This window comes from Bufo gargarizans, chromosome 1 (genome assembly GCF_014858855.1).
Source record: "Bufo gargarizans isolate SCDJY-AF-19 chromosome 1, ASM1485885v1, whole genome shotgun sequence".
Taxonomy (NCBI): Eukaryota; Metazoa; Chordata; class Amphibia; order Anura; family Bufonidae; genus Bufo; species Bufo gargarizans.
In genome coordinates, this window is record NC_058080.1 from 659066905 (window position 1) to 659092224 (window position 25320).

The 25320-nt window shown below is 46.7% G+C and overlaps 1 protein-coding gene across 1 annotated transcript in view; it reads left to right on the top strand.

The window, feature by feature from the left end:
* Positions 1 to 16454, top strand: part of FCHO2 (FCH and mu domain containing endocytic adaptor 2) — a 147496-nt gene extending 131042 nt beyond the window's left edge. The window contains exons 21-26 of the mRNA XM_044276050.1: positions 1676 to 1831; positions 4146 to 4278; positions 12032 to 12231; positions 13725 to 13789; positions 13975 to 14139; positions 15478 to 16454. Of these exons, the coding sequence (XP_044131985.1) occupies positions 1676 to 1831; positions 4146 to 4278; positions 12032 to 12231; positions 13725 to 13789; positions 13975 to 14139; positions 15478 to 15500 (742 nt within the window). The 3' untranslated portion in view covers positions 15501 to 16454. The remainder of the gene's footprint in view (positions 1 to 1675; positions 1832 to 4145; positions 4279 to 12031; positions 12232 to 13724; positions 13790 to 13974; positions 14140 to 15477) is intronic.
* The last annotated feature ends 8866 nt before the right edge of the window (positions 16455 to 25320 follow it).

Here is a 25320-nt window from a genome sequence, read left to right on the forward strand (position 1 = left end):
AGTGCCATCCACAGACCCCCACCCACCCCATAACAGTGCCATCCACAGACCCCCACCCACCCCATAACAGTGCCATCCACAGACCCCCACCCACCCCATAACAGTGCCATCCACAGACCCCCCCCACCTCATAACAGTGCCATCCACAGACCCCCCCACCTCATAACAGTGCCATCCACAGACCCCCACCCCATAACAGTGCCATCCACAGCCCCCATTGTACAATTAATAGATTAATAGAAAATAGCGGGGAGGAACTGGGAGGAGGAGCTGGGGGCCGGTGCGTTCACTGTTCTCCGGCCCCCAGCTCCAGTAGTTATAAAATGTTGTACAATTAATAAGCATTCTATTAATTTGGCCCCCCTCTGCAGTATTACATTCAATACAGCCACATCATACTCACAGGGCTGTCATCTTAATGCTGGCCGGCCGGGCAGAGGAGCGGCAGCGTCACAACTGACGTCATGTGCCCGGCCTACTTTCTGAATGAAGGAGGCGGCGCAGGCATGTGACGTCAGTCGTGATGCTGCCGCTCGTCTGCCCGGCCGGCCAGCACAGCCCTGTGAGTAGGATGTGGCTGTATTGAATGTAATACTGCAGAGGGGGGCCAAATTAATAGAATGCTTATTAATTGTACAACATTTTATAACTACTGGAGCTGGGGGCCGGAGCACAGTGAACGCACCGGCCCCCAGCTCCTCCCCGCTATTTCCGGCCGATATGTAAAAATATCGGCAGAAACAGATTAGGTGCATTCTCGGCCGATATTTTCGGCCGCCGAAATTTCGGTGCACCCCTAATTTCTACAGTATGGATCCGCAAAATACAGATGAAATACGGATGTGTTCCGTGTGCTTTCCGTATTTTTTGCATACCTGTTGACTTGAATGGTGCCTCGGACCATGATTTGTGGACAATAATAGGACATGCACTACTTTTTTGCGGAACAGAAATACGGAAACATAATGCACACCTTCTGTTTTGCGGACCCATTGAAGTGAATGGTTCTGCAAAAATAAAATGTGTATACAGAGATAGCTGTCAGTCACTGATAGCTGTACACTGGGGAGGTATTATCAGTGATTGATTGCATTCTCTGTGTAAATGTGTATACAGAGATAGCTGTCAGTCGCTGATAGCTGTACACTGGGGAGGTATTATCAGTGATTGATTGCATTCTCTGTGTAAATGTGTATACAGAGATAGCTGTCAGTCACTGATGGCTGTACACAGAGAGAGGTGTTATTAGTGATTGATAGTATTCTCTGTTAGTGTGTACACAGAGAGAGCTTTCTTTTTTTTTTATTAAGACATATATGAAAATTCCCCCTATAGTTCATCATAAACCTCATGTGTTTTACATTGTCTTTCATCTTGGCTGGTGGTTTACTATGCTTTTATACAAGACAGTAATGAATTATCCAGCCCTGGTCACAGCCCCTGGTTATTTGCTGGTTCCGTATTTGGGCAATGCCTGGTATGTTGCTGACCTACTTGACATTGTCTTTGGATCCTTCGGTCCAGTACACACATGTATATTGTGTATGCAACCCAAAAATGTTAGATTAGGTTTGGTATAAATGTTCATTCTTCTAACTTTTTTGTTATATAAAAGTAAAATATAAGACGACCTAACGCAATTGAGTTTTCCTCTGTCTTTGTGTGACCCCCCCAGGTGCATTGTGAAGATAACTGGAGATATGACCGTGTCATTTCCAACTGGGATCATTAAAGTGTTCACAAGCAACCCATCTCCAGCAGTGCTCTGCTTCAGGTTGAAAAACACTAGCAAGCTCGAGCAAATTCTACCAAATACACAGCTGCTATACAGGTATGGGTTACAGAGCCTTGTAAGCACGTTGCTTAGTGTTCATTGTACACGCATTTCAGTTGGCGCTCTTTCCGATGGGCATGTCCTGTGCGGGAATCACAATCTGTGTGTGAGCGTCATTCCCCGTTATGGATATTGCTGGTTTCTCAGGAGTGTACAGCAGTATAATCCTTTTTAATGCTGTGTGTCTGCATGACCATACTGCTACAGAATCCTACTGAGATAATGCTGTCAGTATGATCTGCCACAGTAAGGCCATGCAGAGACACACAGCATTATAAATCGGTATAATGCCGTGCGCTTCTGAGAAACGAGCAGTGTCCAGAAGGGGGAATAATGCTCACATGCGGAGCGTGATTCCAGCATAGGACACGTTCAACTGAAAGAGCCCTTAATGTCCTTGTTTTATCCACCACACCCAATACTATTATATGCTATTATATTGTGTAAAAGATGCTATGCTTTACGATATAGAGTCCTTATGGTATTCTATAATGGGCATCTCAAGGTGAATATCAGTGGCTCTGCCATAGACCTGAGCGAGACTGCAAGGTGCATGAACACCTCTCATTAAAAAACACACAAAGCTCTTTTGATCCAGAGAAAAGTAAAATCCACCCTTGATCTACCCCTGAATGAACAATCTACATTATTAACAGTGGCCTGGATATTGTGTTTCTCAAGGAAGGATCACAGCCCCTCTAATATACATTGAGTTGGCTAGGGTTAGCTGTTGTAAAACTACCACTCCCACCATGCCCTGCCGTAGGCTGATAGCTGTAAGCAGTCTGGGCATGCTGGGAATTGTAGTTTTGCAACAGCTGGAGAGCCTCAGGTTGTACATCCCTGCACTGTAGCATGGAGAATGAGGCTTGCTAGCTGGACTCTGTAGTCCATGCCACTGGAGAAGCTTTTCAGGATCCAGATGAAGGAAGAAGATTCAGTGTAGAAGAAAAGCAAAAATTTAGCTTTTTCCAGCACTTCCTCTAAAATGTTGCGAGTATATTCAGCATAAAGTCCACATTTTAAACGGGACCTTGTCCACATTGACGTGTTTGAGCTGAAGGTTTCATATTATAGTATTATAGAGCAGGAGAAGCTTAGGCGATTGATATATAGTTTTATGGGGAAAAAGATTCTGTGACATTTGTCATTTGTTCATTTAAAGAGGACAAGTTCCCTTTAAATAGGATAAAAATGGCTAATCCATTTGTCCTACATCTGAGGAAGGAGCATATGTGAAATTGAAATGTGCCATTGAACTTATTGTTTTAGCCATTTTTTCTTATCCTTTTTACAATTTGGATTTTGTGCTGAATAAACTTGCAACAGAGGATGCTTCGGGAAAAAGGTTTTTTTTTTTTGCTTGAATTCTACACTCCCTCTAATATACCTGACAGTCTTGTTAAAGGTCCATTCAGACAACTGTGTCCGTTTGTGGCCCTTCAATGTGCTTACAAGTCCATGAAGCCACACCACAAAAGAGAAGACATGTCCTATTTTTATCCTCGCATCTAGCGGATTGCATATCCATTGAAGTCAGTGGGTCGGCACTGCGATGCAGCATGCACACAGCCGGTACTAGCGATTTGTGGATCCACGGTTTGTGGTCCGCAAAACATGGTCGTGTGAATGGACCCTAAAGCGGTAGGCTACTTTCTAAAAGAACGTCTAACACACCATAACTTTGTGGGCAATAGCATAGTTTACCAGAGCGCCCTGGTTTAGTGTCCCCTGCTGCCGATGGACACTGTAAACAGTGGATGCTGCAGCTGGTGCCATCTTAATTGCCATGGCTGCTGCGGGCACCTGATTTACCCACGTGACCAGTGCCCAGGGTGCATCCGATTCTGTGCTTTCACTGAACCTATTTAGAGCATGCACAGATGTAGAAGATTCTGCTGCATGTATCTGAATGCCTTCAGAACAAGCGCAGAATAGGATGCATCCTGGGCAGCGGTCACATTGGTAAATAATCTGTCTGCCACCATCTTGATTGCCTTGACCACGGTTTACAGACGGCATCCATGTGCAGAGGGGACGCTGAAGGGGGATACTCTGGTAAGGAATCATGAGGCTATGTGTTCCTCATGATAGTGCCCCCAAGCTATGGTATTTTAAGAGACTGGCCAAGCCGCGAGCAGATCCCCTAGAGAATATAAGAATACAAAGCGGCACCGGTGTGATCCAGCACCATGGCACTATTACCTTACATTAAGTGGGTTCTGGCTTTCAAGCTCACTGGGGACTCTATTATTTCTTTTTGCAAAAATATTTTTCTGTTAAACATTCTGACCAAATATATTTCTTGCAGCGATCCGTCACAAAATGACAGCAACTGCAAAGACTTCTGGATGAATATGCAAGCAGTTACTGCCTACCTCAAGAAGTCTTCCGAGCAGAACCCCTCTGCTGCTTATTATAATGTAGACATCTTAAAGTATCAGGTACAGTACTTTGTCACTTATATGCCTTCTGATTGTCATGCAATGTAGCAACACCTGAAGTAATTTGTACCCCTGGACAGTTGTGGAGCGAAGCCACTGGAAGCTTTCTGGGACAGTCTGACGCCCAAGAGAATGTCGTGCAGGGTCTCGCATAATTGTCTTTGCAACTGTCCCTGCAAGCCCACAGCGGCGTCTCTCTATGCCATTTTTCGGATATGGGGCAGGAGAGTATTCTTGCACAACCCATTTAATTAACATGATATTGGATAGCTAATGACTATATCTTCTTGTCTTAGTACCTTGCCTCTTGGCAGCTAAACGGTATCAACCACCTTTCTGTATCCTGATATAACTCCTTTCACTTGACGTTTTTATTACCGTCAATAGCACAGATACGTAGGAGGGCCACAGCAAGGCCTCATGCACACGACCGTTCATTTTTTTTTGCGGTCCGCAAATTGCGGATGCGCAAAACATGAAAGCCGCCCGTGTGCCTTCTGCAGTTTGCTGAACGGAACAGGCGGCCCATTGTAGAAATGCCTGTTCTTGTCCGCAAAATGGACAATGATAGGACATGTTATATTTTCTCGCCCATTTTCCTTGGGGGACACAGACCTTGGGTATAGCTCAGCTCCCTAGGAGGCGTGACACTAAGTAAAACTGTTAAGCCCCTCCTCCATCAGCTATACCCTCAGCCTGGAGATAGAGGCTACCAGTTTTAGCTTAGTGTCCAAGGAGGCAAGACACTCCCTGCTACTGCAGGGCTGTTTTCTCCTTGTTGTAATTTTATTTTATTTTTGTGTTTTCCTAGAAATACCAGAGACGCATTGGGCCTCTCTGCTCTCCCGGGGTGAGCTGCGCCAGTGCCAACTTATCTGCACTGCTGCCTCCCCCACAGAAGCAATAGGAGGATCTGGGCAGCAATGGCTCCCCTACATCCCGCCAGCTAGGGGGTCGCCCGCACGCAAAGCCCCTCTCCCAGCTTCCTGCCACTGCGGTGCCAGTAGCTGAAGGGGCGACCCTGCTGGAAGGAACTGAGGGTGAAGACAGGTGAGATGGCTTTTCCAGCCCATACCCGTCCCTATCGGCAAGCATGTACCCCTCTGGGTAAGGGGGGCACCCGTGGTCGCTCATTCTGAGCGCTCCAGCAGACCCTCCCCAGCTCCCCTCCGTGTATCCTGCACCCCCACGCCGTTTTCCCCCATTTTCAGGCTACTCTTCAAGACGGCTGATCTCTCCCTCTCTCCCTCCCGCCGCCGCCCGCTCCGTTCCGAACGGGGGGCGGGGCTTATGCCCGACATGACCATACCGGCATCGGCGGGGCAGGGGACGTTGGTGGCAGAAGGTCACCCACCTGGGAATAATCGCCGCACTCTTGGGGCCTGCGGGCCCTTTATTTCATGGCATCCTGCTTCTTCTTAGCCCTGCGAGTTTTTTTCGGCAGCAGGGGGCGTGGCTTACGCGCGCGCGCGCCATTTTGGGGGCGGAGTTAGGTTCTCCTTCACAGGAGACATTTCAAGCGCTGGAGGGGGCGGAGCTTGTTCCCCGCGCTTCTGCTGAATTCTTCCCGCGTTTCCTCACTCCTAGACAGGAAGCTGGGACACGTGGGGGACTCTGAGCACCTGGTGTATCGCTCGGCTTCTGTGGGCGCGATCTGCAGGCTCTCTGCTGTTTGCTGCTCCCTGCTGCTGCTGCTGCTGCAGCTGCTGCTGATCCTCTCTACTCCTGACGTTCTTCTGAGGCACTGGTAGGACAGTTAACCCTCTCCTAACCCTCCTGGTCATAGTTGCTATATCCCTTGTGGTCTCTGTATTGGTACGACCACTTTTTCAGCATGTCAGATCCCACGGGTGCCCCCAAACCCTGGTACCATGCCTGTACCGCCTGTAAGGAACTTTTTTCGTGTGGGCAATCTGAGCCGCATTGCCTTGCATGTCAGGCCCCGGTGCAGGGCCCGCTCTCCGCTGCGCCCCCCGGTGCCTCTGAACCCCCTGACTGGGCTAGGTCTCTGTCTCAGGCGGTGGAAAGCCTTACCCACGTAGTGGGCCGTCTCGTGGATAGACCGCCTCTCCCGCAGGCTGCCACAATCCCTGTCGCACCCGCTGGGACTACCGTTTCTGCCGCCCCCACTGATTCCCTGCCTCCCAGCGAATCTTCCAGGGCCCGGCATATTCAGAAACGTTCAAGGGTTGAGCGCACATCTTCTCCAGATGCTTCGCTCTCTCCGCCATGCGTGCGAGCTCAGTCAAGTCTATCCTCTCAAAGGGATACGCTTTCTGAGGGAGAACTGGCGGATTCGGACGTGGACATGGACTCAGAGCTTCCGTCCAAATTGGCGTCCGCGGTGGGGCATCTTATCACTAGCATCCGTGATACCTTTCACATACACGATGACCCCCCCAACTCTGAACAGGCCGGCGTGTCCTTTCTTCGCCCCAGACAGACCTCCAAGGTCTTTCCCATCCACGCAGATTTTTCTTCTGTGGTGTCCAAGGCTTGGACCCGGCCTAACGTCCGCTTTGTTACACCCAAAAAGCTGGACATTTGTTATCCCTTTCCAGCGGATTCTGTGACCACGTGGACGTCCCCGCCTAAGGTTGATCCTCCCGTGGCTCGCCTGTCCAAAAGCACTACTATTCCTGTACAAGACGGATCTTCCCTCCAGTCTGCTGAGGACCGTCGTACGGAATCCCTCTCCAAGGCCATATTTACTGCCTCTGGTTCGGCCCTTAGACCGGTCTTTGCCTCCGCCTGGGCTGGTAAAGCGGTCTCTGAATGGGGTTTGCAACTGGAACGGGAGTTAGGGTCGGACGTCCCTCTACAGGACCTCCGTTCCTTAGCCCAACTAATTGTCCAGGCCGGAAAATTTGTCTGTGAGGCCTCTCTTGATGCGGGTGCCCTCATTGCCCGTTCCTCTGCCCTGGCAGTTTCTGTCAGGAGGGAACTCTGGCTGAAGGTTTGGGCGGCGGACGCCGCTTCCAAACGCTCTTTGGCTGGCCTACCATTCTCGGGTTCCCGCTTGTTCGGAACCCGTCTGGACGAACTTATATCTGAGGCCACGGGTGGGAAGAGTACTCTCCTCCCCCAGTCCAGGCCGAGGGGCGCCCCCCGCGGTCGCGCTGGTTCGTCCCGTTTTCGGTCCTTTCGCAAGCCCACCGGGTCTAGACCCGCGGCCGGTTCTTCTTCCTCTGGCCCAGCCCAGGATAGACGCAAGAAGCCGTTTTTTCGGACGCAATCTACCTGGCGCAAGCCCCAGCCCACACGGGCTCCCTCAGGCCAGCAGCCCTCTGCCTGAAGGTGCGCCCCCACCCACCCGGGTGGGGGGCCGCCTTCTACTGTTCAGGAACGTATGGCGGGCCCACATCTCAGACGCATGGGCGCTCGAGATTGTATCTTGCGGATACATGATCGAATTTGCGTCCATTCCGCCATTCCGTTTCTTCCGGTCCCGTCCTCCGCGGGATCCCGTACGAGCGGCCGCCTTCTTCACGGCCATTCGCTCTCTAATGGACAAGGGTGTCGTCGCCCCCGTGCCTCCGACGGAAAGGTTCAGGGGGTTCTACTCGAACCTCTTTGTGGTTCCCAAGAAGGAAGGCTCAGTGCGACCGATCTTGGACCTAAAGCGCCTGAACCGTTTTCTCCGACTGCAGAGATTCCGGATGGAGTCTCTCAGGTCTGCAGTGGCCTCCCTGGAAAGAGGGGATTTCATGGCCTCAATCGACGTTCAGGATGCATATCTCCACGTTCCGGTTGCTCCATGTCATCACCGCTTCCTGCGCTTCGCGGTGGGGGACGATCACTTCCAATTCGTCGCCCTTCCCTTTGGTCTGGCGACGGCTCCTCGAGTATTCACCAAGGTCCTGGCCCCTGTCTTGGCCCTTCTGCGTTCAAGAAGTGTTTTTCTTCTCCCTTACTTGGACGACATCTTGGTCAAGGCACCCTCCTTCTCTCAGGCATCCGGCAGTGTGGGACTCACTCTGGAGACCCTGACGCGGTTCGGTTGGATCATCAACCACCCCAAGTCTTCTCTTACCCCCTCCAGACGGCTGATCTTCCTGGGGATGCTCCTGGATACGGAGTTGGCGGAGGTCCGCCTCCCGTCGGACAAGCGTCTGGCCCTTTGCGGGTCTGTTCGCAGTCTCCTCCGTCATCACCGCCCTTCCCTCAGAACCAGCATGCGGTTGTTGGGGAAGATGGTTGCCTGTTTCGAAGCGGTGCCGTTCGCACAATTCCGATCCCGCACCTTTCAGAGGGCAATTCTGTCGGCCTGGGACAAATCACCGAGGAGTCTGGACAGGACCTTTCTTCTGCCTCCCCTGGCTCGGGCTTCCCTCAGCTGGTGGTTGCATATCCCCCTACGGGGGAGGTCCTTCCTCCCACTGAACTGGCTGGTGATTACCACCGATGCCAGCTTACGGGGGTGGGGGGGGGTTTTCCCTCCCCGGTCCGTCCAGGGCGTTTGGTCTCTATCGGAGTCCAGACTTCCAATCAATATTCTGGAACTGAGGGCGATTCTTCTGTCCCTCAGACACTGGACCCATCTACTGAGGGGCCACCCTGTTCGGATCCAATCGGACAATGCCACGGCTGTGGCATACATAAACCATCAGGGAGGCACTCGCAGCGATGCAAGAGGTGACCCTCATTCTCCTCTGGGCGGAGGCGCATGTGCCGGCCTTATCCGCGATTTACATCCCGGGGGTGGACAACTGGGCGGCGGATTTCCTGAGCCGGTCCACCATCGACCCGGGAGAATGGTCCCTGCACCCAGAGGTGTTCGAAGCCCTTTGTCTTCGCTGGGGTCGCCCCGACGTGGACCTCATGGCTTCCAAATTCAACCACAAGGTCCCCCGATACCTGGCCAGGGCACGGGACCCGAAGGCGTACGGCGCCGACGCGCTCGTTCTTCCGTGGCGCGAATTCTCCCTTCTGTACGTCTTTCCTCCTTTCCCCCTCCTGCCACGGGTTCTTCGGAGGATCGCGGCAGAGGGCGTTCCCGCGATTCTGATCGCCCCGGATTGGCCCCGCCGGTCTTGGTACGCCGACCTAATGTTGCTGTTGGCAGACGCACCGTGGCCACTGCCCTCCAGGGAAGACCTTCTCTCTCAGGGACCGATCTTCCACGAGCATTTAGGCTCGCTACGTTTGACGGCGTGGCTATTGAGACCGCCGTCTTAACGCGACGGGGTTTCTCCGCGGACGTAGTCCGCACCATGATCCGTGCTCGTAAGCCCGTGTCCTCTAGGATCTACTATCGGGTTTGGAGGTCCTATCTGGGGTTCTGTGAGTCCCGGAGCATCCCACCTCTCCGGTTTTCTCTTCCCACGATCCTGTCCTTCCTCCAGTCGGGTCTGGACCTGGGGCTGAGCCTCAGTTCTCTGAAGGGACAGATTTCGGCGCTGTCTATTCTTCTCCAGCGTCCCCTGGCCCCTCTGGGGCCAATTAAGACCTTCTTACAAGGGGTGGCTCACTCTGTTCCGCCGTACCGCCCTCCAGTTCCATCCTGGGACCTGAATGTGGTGCTCTCGGCGCTCCAATCAGCCCCCTTCGAGCCTTTACGGGAGGTCTCCCTTCGCCTTCTGTCCTGCAAGGTCATTTTTCTTGTGGCCATCACATCTCTCCGACGGGTGTCGGAGTTGGCGGCTCTTTCTTGCTCCGAACCTTTCCTGATCTTCCACCAGGATAAGGTTGTGCTTCGGCCTGTCCCGTCCTTCCTGCCAAAGGTGGTCTCCGCCTTTCACATCAATGAGGACATCGTCCTTCCGTCGCTCTGTCCCTCTCCTTCCCACCCCAGAGAACGGGAACTGCACCGTCTGGATGTGGTCAGGGCGTTGAAGATTTATCTGGAGGTCACCGGATCCTTTCGGCGCACGGACTCCCTGTTTGTGGTTCCGGAGGGTTCGCGCAAGGGTTTGGCGGTCTCCAAGGTGGCTATTGCCCGTTTCATTAAACTGGCGGTGTCTGAGGCTTATCGAGCCAAGGGTAGAGCTCCGCCTTTCAGCGTCACTGCTCATTCCACCAGAGCAGTCGGAGCTTCCTGGGCGCAGAGGCATCGGGCCTCGGCTGAACAGTTGTGCAAAGCAGCCACTTGGTCCTCTCTGCACACTTTCACAAGGTTCTATAGAGTGCATACGCATGCATCAGCGGATGCTGCTTTGGGCCGCCTGGTTTTGCAGGCAGCGGTTTCCTGATGCTCCGGTGGTGGTCCGCCTTGGGTTTGTGGTCCCTCCCTTCTTGGACTGCTCTTGAACGTCCCAAGGTCTGTGTCCCCCAAGGAAAATGGGCGAGAAAAGGAGATTTTTGTATAACTTACCAGTTAAATCTCTTTCTCGCTCTTCCTTGGGGGACACAGCACCCACCCTTCTGAGTTTTGTTACAGGGTTATGGTCTGGCGCCCCGTTGGGTTGCTGGCTGGTTGTTTCCGTTATTGGTTGTTATCCTTTCACTACTTGGACACGCAACTGGTAGCCTCTATCTCCAGGCTGAGGGTATAGCTGATGGAGGAGGGGCTTAACAGTTTTACTTAGTGTCACGCCTCCTAGGGAGCTGAGCTATACCCAAGGTCTGTGTCCCCCAAGGAAGAGCGAGAAAGAGATTTAACTGGTAAGTTATACAAAAATCTCCTTTTTTTGCGGGGTCACGGAACGGAGCAACGGATGCGGACAGCACATGGAGTGCTGTCCTCATCTTTTGCGGCCCCATTGAAGTGAATGGGTCCGCACCCGAGCCGCAAAAACTGCGGCTCGAGTGCGGACCAGAACAGCGTTTGTGTGCATGAGGCCTGATTGTAATCTTAGATGCCCATTTCAAGGATATAAGTATTGTGCAGGAAAGCAGATCTCACACTGTGGCCGCCATTTTCTTTTATACACGTGCCCTCTTTGTGGTAGAATAGCATTGTATTCGTTGATGTAGGGACACATGTCCGCAGCAGTTATCCAGAGGAATATTCAGCTTTCTTGTTCTAATCTTCATATCGTATTTCCTTTTACTTTATGCATAAAATGTAGTTGGCCAAAAGAAGAACTGATGGTACCGGGCGGTTTGACAGTGCTGTTTGTGAAAGATCCGGTTACTAATTAATATTAATTGAGACGTTTATATTTACATACATTATGTACTAGTCAGGGATAATTCAGTGTACAGCGGCTGAACTAGATCCACTAGAAGTTGCATTGATTATACTTTTATTTTTTGTATTGTCTTCAATTAAAGGTGTTTTCCAGGGATATTACATTTTGTAAGGATAAAGGTGCGTTCTGGCACTGCATCAGTCTCACTGCTCTTCACCTCCTGGTCCCACTGGAATCAGAGAGTGGCAGGGCACCACTATAGCTAGCGATTGGTTGTGCATGTTTTTTTAGGCATTTCCAATGTTTCAAGCTGAGGCCAGGAAGTGAAGAGCAGCATCAGAATGGCAGTAGTGGGGGGATCGGTGGTGGAGAACAATGGGTTATTTTTTTATTTTTTTAATAATTTTTAATTATTTTTTTTGTTTTTAAGCTCTTCTGACTCATATAAGTCTTGGATACATTTGAAAGTTTCCATCTGTGAGAACCCATGAGCTGGTGCCCCTTAATATCATTAAAATAAATAGGTCCAGTACTATTTATAGGGGCCTAATGTTTTGCAGCTTATTCTAGGATCTCTGCGTCGACCCTTCACCTTGATCTAGCGCCAAGTGTCCTTTACATAAAGCGTTTTATGTGAATTGCTTTGTCAGGAATCTGAAAAATGTGTCTTCTCATTCCAGGTGTCCTCAAATGGGATCCAGTCCACTCCTCTCAACCTCGCCACTTACTGGAAGTGTAATCCTAACACTACTGATGTTAGACTAGATTACAAATATAACCCAGAGTCTATGGCAGTGCCCAGTGCTTTATCGAATATCCAAGTTGTGGTTTCGGTGGATGGAGGGGTCACAAACATGCAGTCTATTCCCACTGCAGTATGGTGAGTGCATTTCAGGATACAAGTGGTGTCCTTCCTCCTATATTCGCACTGCGTCTGCAGTGTTTGGTCTATGTGCCAGCATAAACGTCAAAAGCAATCATTGGCCCAAGTTCAAATGACTGAGGCTAAAAGTGTGTGCCCTGTGTCGGCTACAGTGCTGTTACATGCAGAGGCATCCTTCCAAAAGCAGATTTATCATAAACTTTTACAATGGTCTTAAAACTTGCCCGAACAGTTATATGGTCTGATAACAGTATTTGGCTTCTCCGAGAGTTTACTATTGGGCCATGGTCTGTCGTCTATGGCTGATTACGTTACTGTATTAGTAAAGCCATGAAAGACTGTTATGTGCAGGAAATGTTTCCCTTTATGATACTGTTACTGCAAAGTTGTATAGAGCTGTGATTCCAGGAGGAATAACTGAGGAACAACACAAAATAATAAGAGATGCTCCAGTATAGTTATTTCATGAAGAATGCAAGTATTTAATGGTGACAGTTCATCTTAGGGCTCATTTACACGACCGTATTAATGGGTCCGCATCCGTTCCGCAATTTTGCAGAACGGGTGTGGACCCATTAATTTCAATGGGGCTATAAAAAGATTCGGACAGCACACCGTGTGCTGTCCACATCCGCATGTCTGTTCCACGGCCCCGCAAAAAATATAGAGCATGTCCTGACAAGAATAGGCATTTCTATAATGGGCCATCCATTCCGCAAATTGCGGAAAGCACACGGACGGCATCCGTGTTTTGTGGATCTGCAAAACACGGCGTGGTCGTGTGACTGCACCCTTAAACTTTGAATAGTCTGTGACTTCCCTTTGGAAAACGATATGTATTTGGTGATTGTGGGCCTAGATGTAAAGCTTGTCATGACGTAAGGAGAGCCGGTCACCGCTGCAGGCGATGTCAGACCGGATGTTTTTAGCAAGGGAGCTTAGCGGAGCATCACAGGCCAGGAGGAGAAGGAGCAGGGAACCAGCGCCAGCAAGCACCTTATTAAGTTTACCTTTACAGGTCCAGCCAAGTGGGCGCCAAACCCCCCCCCCCCCCCTTCTTCTCCATTCTTGCAGAAGCCCTTTAAGCCAACAAAGCCAATTTAGTGTCTGACGCCTCATCCATTCTCATTCATTATTGTCAGCAGAGGAGACCTAACAGATCCACTTTAAAGGTTTTTTCCAAGGCTTTTTTACTTATGGCTCATCAGTATCTGATCAGTAGGGTTCCGACAACCTGGGACCCTCGTCGATCAGTTGTTTGAGAAGGCATCGGCGCTCGCTGTAGTGTTGCGACCTTCTCTCAGCTTACCAAGCACAGCGCAATATATTATACAGTGGCTGAGCTTGATATCGAAGTTCAGCCCCATTCACTTCAATGGGACTGAGCTGTGCCGGAAGACAGCCGTCTAGGACTCCCTAACAGTAGCCACCTCTTTTACATTGATTTGCATTTTAATTATCAGTATTAATGATGAAAGCTTCTCTTCTAGGAATGCAGAACAAATGAAAGCCTTTTGGAAAATGTCTGTGATTTCAGAAAAGTCAGAAAACGGAGGCGAGTACAGAATTTTTTTAGCTGTTGGGTCATATGTTGGGTGTATGTTTTATTACATAGTTTCCTACAGTATTATAGACAGATATGGTGTGAGGTATAAGGGTGTCACGCTTGTTTTATATACATATAGTGTAAAGTACATGAATTTGTTTAAATCGATTTCTCGTTCTTGTATAATGTTATAGGATCAGGATCACTCAGGGCAAAATTTGATCTATCAGAGGGGCCTAGTAATCCTAGCACGCTGGCTGTACAGTTCATGAGTGATGGAAGCACCTTGTCTGGAGTGGACATTGAACTTGTAGGAACAGGCTATCGTCTTTCCTTAGTGAAGAAGAGGTTTGGCACAGGTACAGGTCTTATCTTTTGGACTAATAACACTTTATGACACATAAAGTTACATATCTTTCCAGCTGAGGAGATTTTGTGCTTTTGCATTAATAATTATATGTGTGTGTGTGTATATATATATATATATATATCTACAATATATAAAAATTGCTTTATAACGACAGATGTATAACCCATATAGTGTGTATCCAATTACTGTGAAATTCATTTAAAGGGGCTCTGTCACCAGGATTAACCCTGTAAAACCAGTAGGGTAGGGTTATGAAGCGGAGTAAATCGATACCATTTTTTTGTGTAGGTGTCGGCGGTCAGCACTTTTATTTTCATGCAAATGAGCTATTGGAGCACCAGGAGACAGGCTTAGGCAGATTGAGCACCACTCCAGTGACACACCTGGTTCTCAATACAGACATCTCTATCATTAAAAACACCCCCCCCCCCTCCCCCCCCTTTAAATTGACAGCGTGAGACTTCACGTCTAGTGTTTTCTCGTGCCTGCGCACTGAATCGCTAGCACGGCGCATGCCACCACGTCTTCTGCTGTTTGCTGAGCAGCGAAGAAGATGATTAGTGTTCTTTTGACATCACTGAACCCGGAAGTGGAGGTGACTGCAGATGAAGCAGACGGGGCCTCCACTTCCGGGTTCAGTGATGTTACCAGCGCGTCTGCACTAATCATTTTAGTTACTCTGCAAGGAGCATAAGATATGGTGCACATAAGTTGTGCTAGCCCCTCTCAAGCTAAGGGGAGGGGGCATGTTTTTAACAATGGAGGCATCTGTATTAAACACCAGGGGAGTCGCTGGGGCGGTGCTCAAACCGCAAAGGCCTGCCTCCTGGTGCTCCAATAGCTAATTTGCATAAAAATAAAAGCGCTAATTTATCCTGAACAGCAGCACCTACACTCAAAAGAAAGGTGTCGCTTTACCCAGCTTCTTCATTATCACTATATGCCTGGTTTTATAGGGTTGATCCTGGTGACGGCCTCTTTAAATGAATACTAAACCTTGAAACGAACAGGATGTTAATTTGCCCACACTATCAGTTTGCAGGATTTTCTGTCTGCAGAGTCCTGCAGGGTTAATTTCCTCTTCCATTTTGGACTTGCAAGTTACAGATACTGGATAGGTAATCATTATCTGTTTGGTGGGGGTCTGATACCTGGGACTCCCTGATAATCAGCTGTTCGAGAAGGCACCGGGCTCGCAGCAGTGCCGAGGCCTTCTCGCAGCTTAGCCTAGGCCACGTTCATTAGTTGTGTTCGACCATTTTTTACTGAACTTATTATGATTCTTCTGATTTGCAAACATTAACTTTTGTTTCTCTTTCTCTTACAGGAAAATACATGGCCGACTGTTGATTTTAATTTAATGTTTTTGTAAATCATGGGATATAAGGAAACTACTTTCCTCTTAATTTATCGGAAATCTTCCACATGCTGTTTTAATTATAGATTTATATATAAATATATATTTTAAATTTTTGACTTGTTTAGAAGGTATTTCTATATTGCTGCCAACTACAGAGCATACAAATGCACTTTCTAGGAGTCATTTTGTGGAATATCTTTTGGACGTTGTAGCACTGAAGTTTTCTGCAGTCGTGGTTAAAAGTCTGCTAAAATTTGGCAAATTCTGTATGTTTGTATAGAGGCCACACTTTACGATCTAAATCACCATTTTGTACCAGAAAAAATACATAGTTACGTTTTGTAACAAATTCAAAATTTGCAGAGCATTCAGACCTCCATTTATACTGTGTTTTATACACATATGAATAGCCAGTCCAGCGTTATGTACCTCCCTCCCCCCCTTATTTTTTTCAACTTTCAAATTCAGGTATCATTTTCCCACCACTTGAATTGAACCTGTGACCAACACTCAGTGGGGGCAGCCATTATGTGGACTGGTCTAGTATGTGTACAATGGTAGCTGATTAAAGGAAAACTAAAATTTAGCAAATGCATAAAAAGTATCTCTGCGCTCCCATCCTTCATCTCTGCCATTCCTTTTTTCCTATATTGTATCATAAAAAAACTGAGAAATACATAGAAAAATATTTTCTGTGTCCCAGGAGCTCTGCCATCTTGCCTTTCCTCCTCCCCACTGTCCTTTGACTGTAAGACAACAGGATGGAGCAGAAGCCTCCCTGCTGTGTCCTGTCTGGAATAGGACAATAAGATGATTAGCCCTTGCCCACTTTAAAGGGGTTTTCCAGGAATTTTTAAAAATGAAAATACTTTATTATTTTTTAATAAATATATTCACAAATACCTTTCATTAATTAGAATGGCTTGTTTTGTCTAGGGAGCAATCATTAGGAGAAATAAAATTGCCGCCGTCCTCTTAGTACACACAAAACCTGTCCTAATCACACAGGAAGACAAGTGACTTCACCACAATGAACCATAGAGCTGCCTCATCCTCTCCTCTGCTCTGCTTGTCCTCGTGTGATCAGGACAGGTTTTGTGTGAACTAATGGGACAGCGGCCATTTTTTTCCCCCCTGTTGATTGCTCCCAGGACAAAACGAGCCATTATAAATGATAAAAGGTATTTGAGAATATATTTATAATAAAGGAATATTTAAGTATTTTCATTTTCTTAATTCCCGGAGAGACCCTTTTAAACCACATCCCTCGGCCATCACAAAAAAACAAACATGCAAGACATCAGCAGCAACTAAAGGAAAACCGTCAGAATGTTGCAGGATGACAGATTTTACTTAATATAATTTAGTGTAGTTTTCTAGATTTTGTTTTCCTTTAAAGGGGGTTTACCTGGACTTTTATATTGATGACCTATCATCAGTATCTGATGGATGGAGGTCCGACAACCGGGCCCCCTGCCGATCAGCTTTTGAGAATGCACAGGCGCTCGCAGTAGCGCCATGGCCTTCTCTCGGCTTTTTGTAGGCCATGTGACGTCATGTTTATCGGTGACGTAGCCCAGGAGCAGCTCATCCCCATAGAAGTGAATGGGGCTGACCTGCGATGCCAAGCACAGCCTTTATACAGTGTACAGCACTGTGCTTAGTGAGCTGAGGGAACACTATGGCACTACTGCTTCTGTACCCAGGTGTCCGACCCCCACCGATCAGATACTGATGACCTATCCAGAGGACAGGTCATCAGTATAAAAGTCCTGGAAATCCCCTTTAATTCACTGTGACATAGCTTCACATGGCTGCTTTCATTGTTTGTTGGTGCCAGATCATAAAATGATGGTCATATTCAGCCCATGTTCCCTAATTGCTGAAAGGAACAAGGTTTTATAGACAGAATGCTGATTTGTATATTACACTTTTAAGTCTCATTTTGTGGCTATTTTCGATCAAAGTGCAATTACAGGACAAAGAATAAGGCAACAAGAATTTTTATTTATTTTTTTCCCCCTGGAATATTTGTATCAATGTTTGCTATTTAAGGCAAAGTTATTTTTCTATGCATAGACATCTGTGCCTTTCCCTGTCGGGTTCTATTACCCTTGGTATTTTTCGCGGTTGCACATTGTAGTGGTCGACATGTGGCGCTTCAGCAGATTTGAACCTACAACTTATAAGGGCTAGTTTATTCTGTGTTATGCAAACTTCTAAATGCCATGTGCAGACTTCAGTATGCCCCTTTGCCAGGCTGGTTAGCCCTATCCTAGCACCCAACGAGACTGTTCTGTTTTATGTACAGGTACTTATCCGTATACTGTATAAACCCATAGATCCAGAGGAGTAATGCACGTTCCAGAAATTGGGGGGCATGGAAACTAGTGATATTCATGCAAAAATGTCTTTGCTGTTTTAAAAACTGCCACATATAAGTACCAGGACGAGGATATGCCAGTGCGTTGTCACATTTTATTTTACCCATTCTTTTCATTTGTATGTTAAATCCTAACTTGTTCAGGCCCTCACATTGGTTGTGGAAGGAAAATTTTGTCGGAGCGAGGGCCCGTCTTCCCATCTCCCTTCTTCCTGGGGGACAGTCTTAAATCATCAGGTCTTGAGTTCATTTTCACTATATTGAGAGGCTGTCTTTAAACAACTGTTTAAATTGCCACTAATTTTACAGGGCATCTGTCAGCAGATCTGTACCTATGACACTGGCTGACCTGTAACATGTGCACTTGGCAGCTGAAGACATCCCATGTTCATATGTGCCCGCATTGCTGAGAAAAATGATGTTTTAATATATGCAAATTAATCTCTAGGAGCAACGGGGGCGTTGCCATTACACCTAGAGGCTCAGCTCTCTCTGCAGCAGCCACACCCTCTGCACTTTGAGTGGCAGGGCCAGATGTGATCACATTTACACTGCCTGACGCTGTCAAAGTGGAGAGGGTACAGTTGCAGAGGAGAGAGCTGACCTCTAGGTGTAATGGCAACGCCCTTGTTGCTCCTAGAGGCTCATTTGCATACATTGAACAGCTGCCAAGCGCACATGCGACAGGTTGGCCAGTTTCATTGGTACAAATCTGCTGACAGATGCCCTTTTAATTAAAGGGGTTTTCCAGCATGGTGGCATATAGCGGAGTGGCTTACAAACATAAAAGACCCAATGCACACCTCAGCGATCCACTGCCATTCGGACACTGCCTGGGTCCCCTGCTTCTCTACTTCCTGTTCTTGATGTGACGAACAGGAAATGCCCGCTCTGTGCACCACCTCTTTGGCCAGTGTTTGGCTTAGTGGGCATTTCCTGTGTGTTGAAACAGGAGCAGGAAGTAAAGAGCGGTGGGGGGACCCGAGCAACGTCAGAACGGCAGCGGCTTATGTTTTCAATCCACTTTGAGCCCACTGCCACCATTGGTTACTGCGCTGGCCAACCATTTAAGAAGATTGCTTGTTTTCAAGCTGCTAACATTAGGAAGGAACACGTACATAAAACACTAATAGAATATCTGCAGACATAGTGGAGTCCCTCATCTTGATTGCAAAATGGCGGCTTCACAACTAGTGTTTTGCACAGAAGATATTTGTAATGAGTCCTAGAGCCTCCCAGAACATGTGAAGGTTGGATTGTTATTAAAGGGATCTTCTTCATTACTTTTTCGATCAGTGGAGGTCCACCTCTGGGATCCTGATTAGGAGAATCAGAGCGTTAAAGGGGAATTTGGCATCCAGGACTTGCATCAAATAGTATGGATGGTGAATGACTAGAAAGACATTTCTAGCTTTGGAGGGTACGCCATCTATGTGCAATAAGTGGACAGGCACTGTGTAATACTTTATTCCCCTGACAGATCACAGCTGGTGGGGGGGGGGTCCAAGGGTGGGAAATGCTCTAATCACCCTGCAGAACGGCTGTAAGATAAGTATGTGGGTGTATATATATAATATATATGCATTACAAAATTCCCCAGTGTCTATATAGCCATTAAAGGGCTATACCAGGCAGATGACATGTCCATGTTAAATGTGAAGCCACATGGACACTTTCGTGAACCCTGCTAGATATATTGAAAGGCCATCGTACATGTTAGGAAACGGCATCATAAGCAATTCCCTAAATTGTATTATAGAGAAGGGGATGATAGAGCGGTATTGTATGAATGGGTGTGCTGCGGTTTTCATCATTCCCTAACTCACAGCTGTGGAAATGCCACCCACGGAATCCAGGCCAACATGAGGAAGCAGCAGGGGACTTGATGCATCTATGATGCTACCCTGCTCTATTATTCCCACTTGCATAGTGTGGACTTCTGTTTGGGACATTGCTCATAATGCCATTCCCTAATAGTGTCACTTTAATGCACATGTAGCCACATTTAAAGGGAAACTCTAGGCAAAACCGATACTGTGCTAAGTCCGTTGGAGAGCCTAAGAGGGCAGTGCATGGACACGGGTGTATACTCTGGTGTTTGAAGCCCTGTGCCATGCACTGCCCCTGTGCCAGGCACTGCCCGCTTAGGCTTTGCACTGAACATGACACAGTCTGTACCTGTATCTGTTGACTGGAAGTTTCATTGATGCCCTTAGACTAAATCCACTTGCTTCTTTCATAGAATCCTCCACGTTATAAATGGACGACTCTTTACAGTACTCAATGTTGTATGTAACTTGGAACTGCCGCTCTGACTGTATATTCTGCAGATGTTTTACCAAAGTTACTCTATAATACCTACAGTAAATAATAAGTTACCAGTAAGATTTCTACTACTAAGCAATAACCATGCTTACCGTTTTAATGTGTTCTTAATATAACAAGCAATACATTATGAAGGGCAATGCGTTTATTAGGACTTTGGGAAGCTAATACATGACACTTTGGGTTCTCTCTATTGTAATCTGTTTCTCACTCACTCACTTTTTTTTTTTTTTTCCCCCTCTCCTGCCAGAAGCAGAACTATGTAAACTTTAGTCATATGTATGCGTATTAGCACTTTTTTTATTCATGCATAATCAAAATGTATTTGTTGTAAGAGCAGGTTACAATACTGAAGCCATACAGATTTATATGGGAATTTTCAATAGCGAATGAAATGAAATAAATTTTAATCTACAGGTCGATGCTGGCATCTACCAAATGTTGTGTTTAGCGAGCTGGCTCTTGCTTTTGTACACCGTTATATCCGTGTAGCTGCCTCTTGTTTAGATGACGTTGTAAAACACTGAACCCTAAAATACACCTGAATTTTTATGGAATGTTCTTACTTTTGATTGTAAATAAAAAAAAAAATGTATCTTACAAAAAAATTCTGTAAATATTTTTTTCATAATGTAAATTTTACAAATTATGTTGTATCTGTAATAAACGTGTAATATATGCACAATTTACGAAACTTTCTTCGTCATGTTCCATTCTTCATTTTGAGTGACTATATAAACATTGGATCAGGCGTCCATTTTAGTATTTTTTTATTTTTAACCCCTTACACCAAATACACATTTCATGCATGTCATGTACAATCTTTGCATTGTGTAGACCAATGTCCATTATGTAGACTGGGATCTAAGGTTTCACAGTGGTTTTAGGGATTCCCTGAACTGAATGTAGAATATATATATATATATATATATATATATACTTGAGAAAGACCGCATTGAGACAGTTGAAACGTTGCAGAGGGGAATAAAAGATCCACCATTTCTTCACTTTAATTGGAGTGCTGCCTCATCCTTTTGGATAATATATATATATATATATATATATATATATATATATATAAAAAGTTGAAAAAATTGGACTGCACTCCAAGCGTATCCTCAAACAATATGTGTTTATTCACCCATATATGGCAAAGCGACGTTTCGGCTCCAACTGAGCCTTTCTCAAGCTTGAGAAAGGCTCAGTTGGAGCCGAAACGTCGCTTTGCCATATATGGGTGAATAAACACACATTGTTTGAGGATACGCTTGGAGTGCAGTCCAATTTTTTCAACTTTACGATTGGGTAAGCACCTGCTGCCATGCTTGGACTTTGCACCCACTTTGTACGCTAGGTGGTGCCGCCTGTGGTTTTTTCTTTTCTATATATATATATATATATATATATATATATATATATATATATATATTTCTCTTCATACCCCAACTGCCATACACACGGTCACATGTACCTTATCAGCCAATAGAAGCTTGCAGGTCCTTAGTCTCCACATGCACACAGTTTTACACCAGGTTTCCATAACAACCCAGCCATTTTTCTTCACTGCTGCCAGTCCGCTTTAAAGGGGCAGGGCGCTGTGAATGACACTGTTAAGGGGGCAGTGGCCACTATTGAAAGGGCAGCTGCTGTGGAGGTCACTGTTAGGGGCTGGCACTGTGGAGGTCACTGTTAAGGGGGTAGGCACTGTAGAGTTCACTGGTAAAGGCATTGTGGATTTCACTGTTAAGGGGGAGGGCGCTGTGGAGGTCACTGTTAAGGGGGCGGGCACTCTGGAGGTCACTGTTAAAGGGGCGGTCACTGTTAAGGGGGCAGGGGTCACTATTAAAGGGGCAGCTGCTGTGGATGTCACTGTTAAAGGGGTGGGCTGCTATAAAGGTCAAAGTTAAAGGGATGGGCTGCTGTGAAGGTCCCATTTTAAGATGGCTGGGCACTATGGGGGGGTCAGTGATAAGGGGTGGGGGGCTGTGGATTTCACTGTTATGGGGGATACTGTCTATCTTTTAACGACACTCAAACATTAAGTGAAATAGATGAAATATACCCGTGCGAAGCCTGGTTATTCTGCTAGTGGAAGAGAAAAGTATCACATGTTATAAACCATTATCTTAACATCTTAAAGCAAACATAAAAAAGTTTTGGTAGGAACTGGTGCCACCAAGATAAAGTTAATCTGTCAACCCATTATGATGCCCGATCCAAAGGGGGCATAAAGTAGTGACGGCGGTCTTGATTCCATCAGTTACTGTAGTTTTAAAAAAATCAGCTGCAGTGGGAGCTGAGCAATGAGTCCACGATATTGATGAGCTGTTGACTCCACCCACTCCTACTGATTGACAGCTTTCTCCCTATGGATATCATGATGGGGGCCGCCATCTTGTCTGAGCTGTTATATACACGTAATGATAATGAGATGACTGCTGAAATGTTATCTGTACAGACCAGGGTGTGGCATCTATTATTAGTGGACAGTACAAAAGGATTTTTTCTTACAGGGGTAATCCAGTTAGATTGTTATCCGCTATCAACAGTATAGGGGATAACTATTAGATTGGTAGGGGTCCTACCGCTGGGACCTCCACTGATCATTAGAACGGGGGGCCCTGTACCCCCTGCCCCCCCCTAAAATGAACGGAGCAGCCAGTCACACATGCACGTGGCTGCTCCGTTCATTTCTATGGGAGTTCCAGAGAGCCAAGTATAGCACTCAGCTATCTCCGGAATTCCCATAGAAATTAAACTAATAGTTATCCCCTATCCTGTGGAAAGGGGTAATTTGATCTAACTTGACCACCCCTTTAAAGATTGATTGTGACATTAAAAATTAGAAATAACCACCAAAAATTCTTTAGAAATATGCATAACATAAAAACTTGGTGGTTAACACTTTTGTGGCATTTTTATTCACTTTTAAATTTTTTGTCATGTTTTTTTTTGCTACGAAAACAACATCTCTAGATGATTGCTTTAGGTCTATTGAAAGCATGAATTGCATAACACACAAGCTTTTTGCTCATTAGGTGGAGTTTTTTGTCTTTCTGACTTCTTTAAAAAAAAAAAAAAGCACGCTAGAGCTTTTGAGTGTCTTCACACGTGGCAGAAAAGTCTGTGACTGAAAATCCGTTCCATTCACCTTAATGGGGCTTATGTTGCCCCTTTCAAATGAACAGAAATGATTTTCAGTTGCTGAATTTTTCCATAAAATCTGCTGCGCACCCTATTGTGTCTTTCCAACGAAACCACGAGTGTAACCTAAGGGTACTTTCACACTAGCGTTTTTTCTTTTCCGGCATAGAGTTTCGTCACAGGGAAAAGAACTGATCAGTTTTATCCCCATGCATTCTGAATGGAGAGTAATCCGTTCAGGATGTATCAGGATGTCTTCAGTTCAGTCTTTTTAACTGATCAGGCAAAAGAGAAAACCGTAGCATGCTACGGTTTTATCTCCGGAGAAAGAAACTGAAGACATGCCTGAATGCATAGGAATGTATTAGTGTATTATTCAAAATGCCGGATCCGTCCTTCTGGCCTTTGCATGCGCAGACCGGTAAAAATTTGAAAAAAGATACAAGACGGATCTGTCTGTCCGCATGACAAGCGGAGAGACTGATCCGTCCTTGCAATGCATTTGTGAGACGGGTCTGCATCCGTCTCACAAATGCTTTCAGTCAGCGGCAGATCCGGCGGGCAGTTCTGACGACAGAACTGCCCGCCGGATCACACTGCCGCAAGTGTGAAAGTAGCCTAAAAAGAAAGAAACATTGGAAAGACTTGTACCTCTTCCATGCTAATTCCATTCCTGGTTTTGGCTTAGAGCTTGGACTGCTCTCATTAGTTTGATGTTGATGCTTCTTTGTACACACGTTAATGCATTTTCCACCCAGCAGTTTGAAAAGTACATCCATTAACGGTTTCTGTAGTGTCCGGTGGTGGGAGAGAAGGCGGCTCGCACATAGGGCCTGGATGTCACTGGGGTAAATGATTATCAGTTCTTATCGGACAACCTTTTCAGACAGCGATACATCATTGCTAGGAAGCAGAATATGAGTTTTACATTGATTTTCTATTACATGTGTAATGCTAATGTTTCATTTTGTTTACCATTATAAAACCAGGGCAAAGCACCAGATTTTTACGGCTTGGGGTGGTGCTATGGGGTCTGTTTTTACAGGATCCATAACTAATCAGTTTATAATCTGGTTTCCATTTTATTTTATTTTTCTTCAGCCGGAATAGCGGACTTCAATTTTCTGCCCACCCGGAGGGGATAGCCCAATACCAACATAACCAGTGACTAAGGGTTGATTCCCATCACCTCGCTTGATCAGGGAAACACGGACTGTCTCAGCCTCGTCTACCGGACGGACAGCGGCTCCTCTGAACCGAACTGACTTCAGAGTGACTTATGATACAGTCAGTTCCTGTGAGATGATGGGTCTATTGTGCAGTGCTTCCTTATAGGAACTGACTGTATCATAAATTACTAGAATGCGTTCAGGTCAGGGGAGCCACGGTCAGTCAGAGATGCAGCCGACACACGACCTGTTTCCCGGACCAAGCCCGCTCGTGTGAATTAGCCCTAAGGGTGGGTTCACACTAGTGTTAGGGATTCCGTTATGGCTTTCCGTTATAACATGGTTATAACGGAATCCATAAGACGGAAGGACGGATCCGTTCTTCTGCCCATAGACTTGGATTATGATGGAATGCAAAACAGAAGCCTTTAAAAGGCATTCTGTTTGCTCTCCGTCCTAATAGAAGTCTATGGGAAAGCATAACTGACCCGTCTGGGTCCCGTTATGCAAGACGGAAAACAGAGTCCTGTCGACAGAACTTTGTTTTCCGTCTTGCATAACGGGATCCAGACGGTTCCGTTTATGTTTTCCCATAGACTTCTATTAGGACGGAGCAAAACGGATTGCCTCTTAAAGGCTTCCGTTTTGCATTCCATCCTATGGATTCCGTTATTTTCCGTTATAAGAAAGCCATAACAGAATCCCTAACACTGGTGTGAACCCACCCTAACCATTGAAACAGTTCTTTATAATAGTCTGCTCATCAAAGGAGGTGAGAGCTGCATTTAC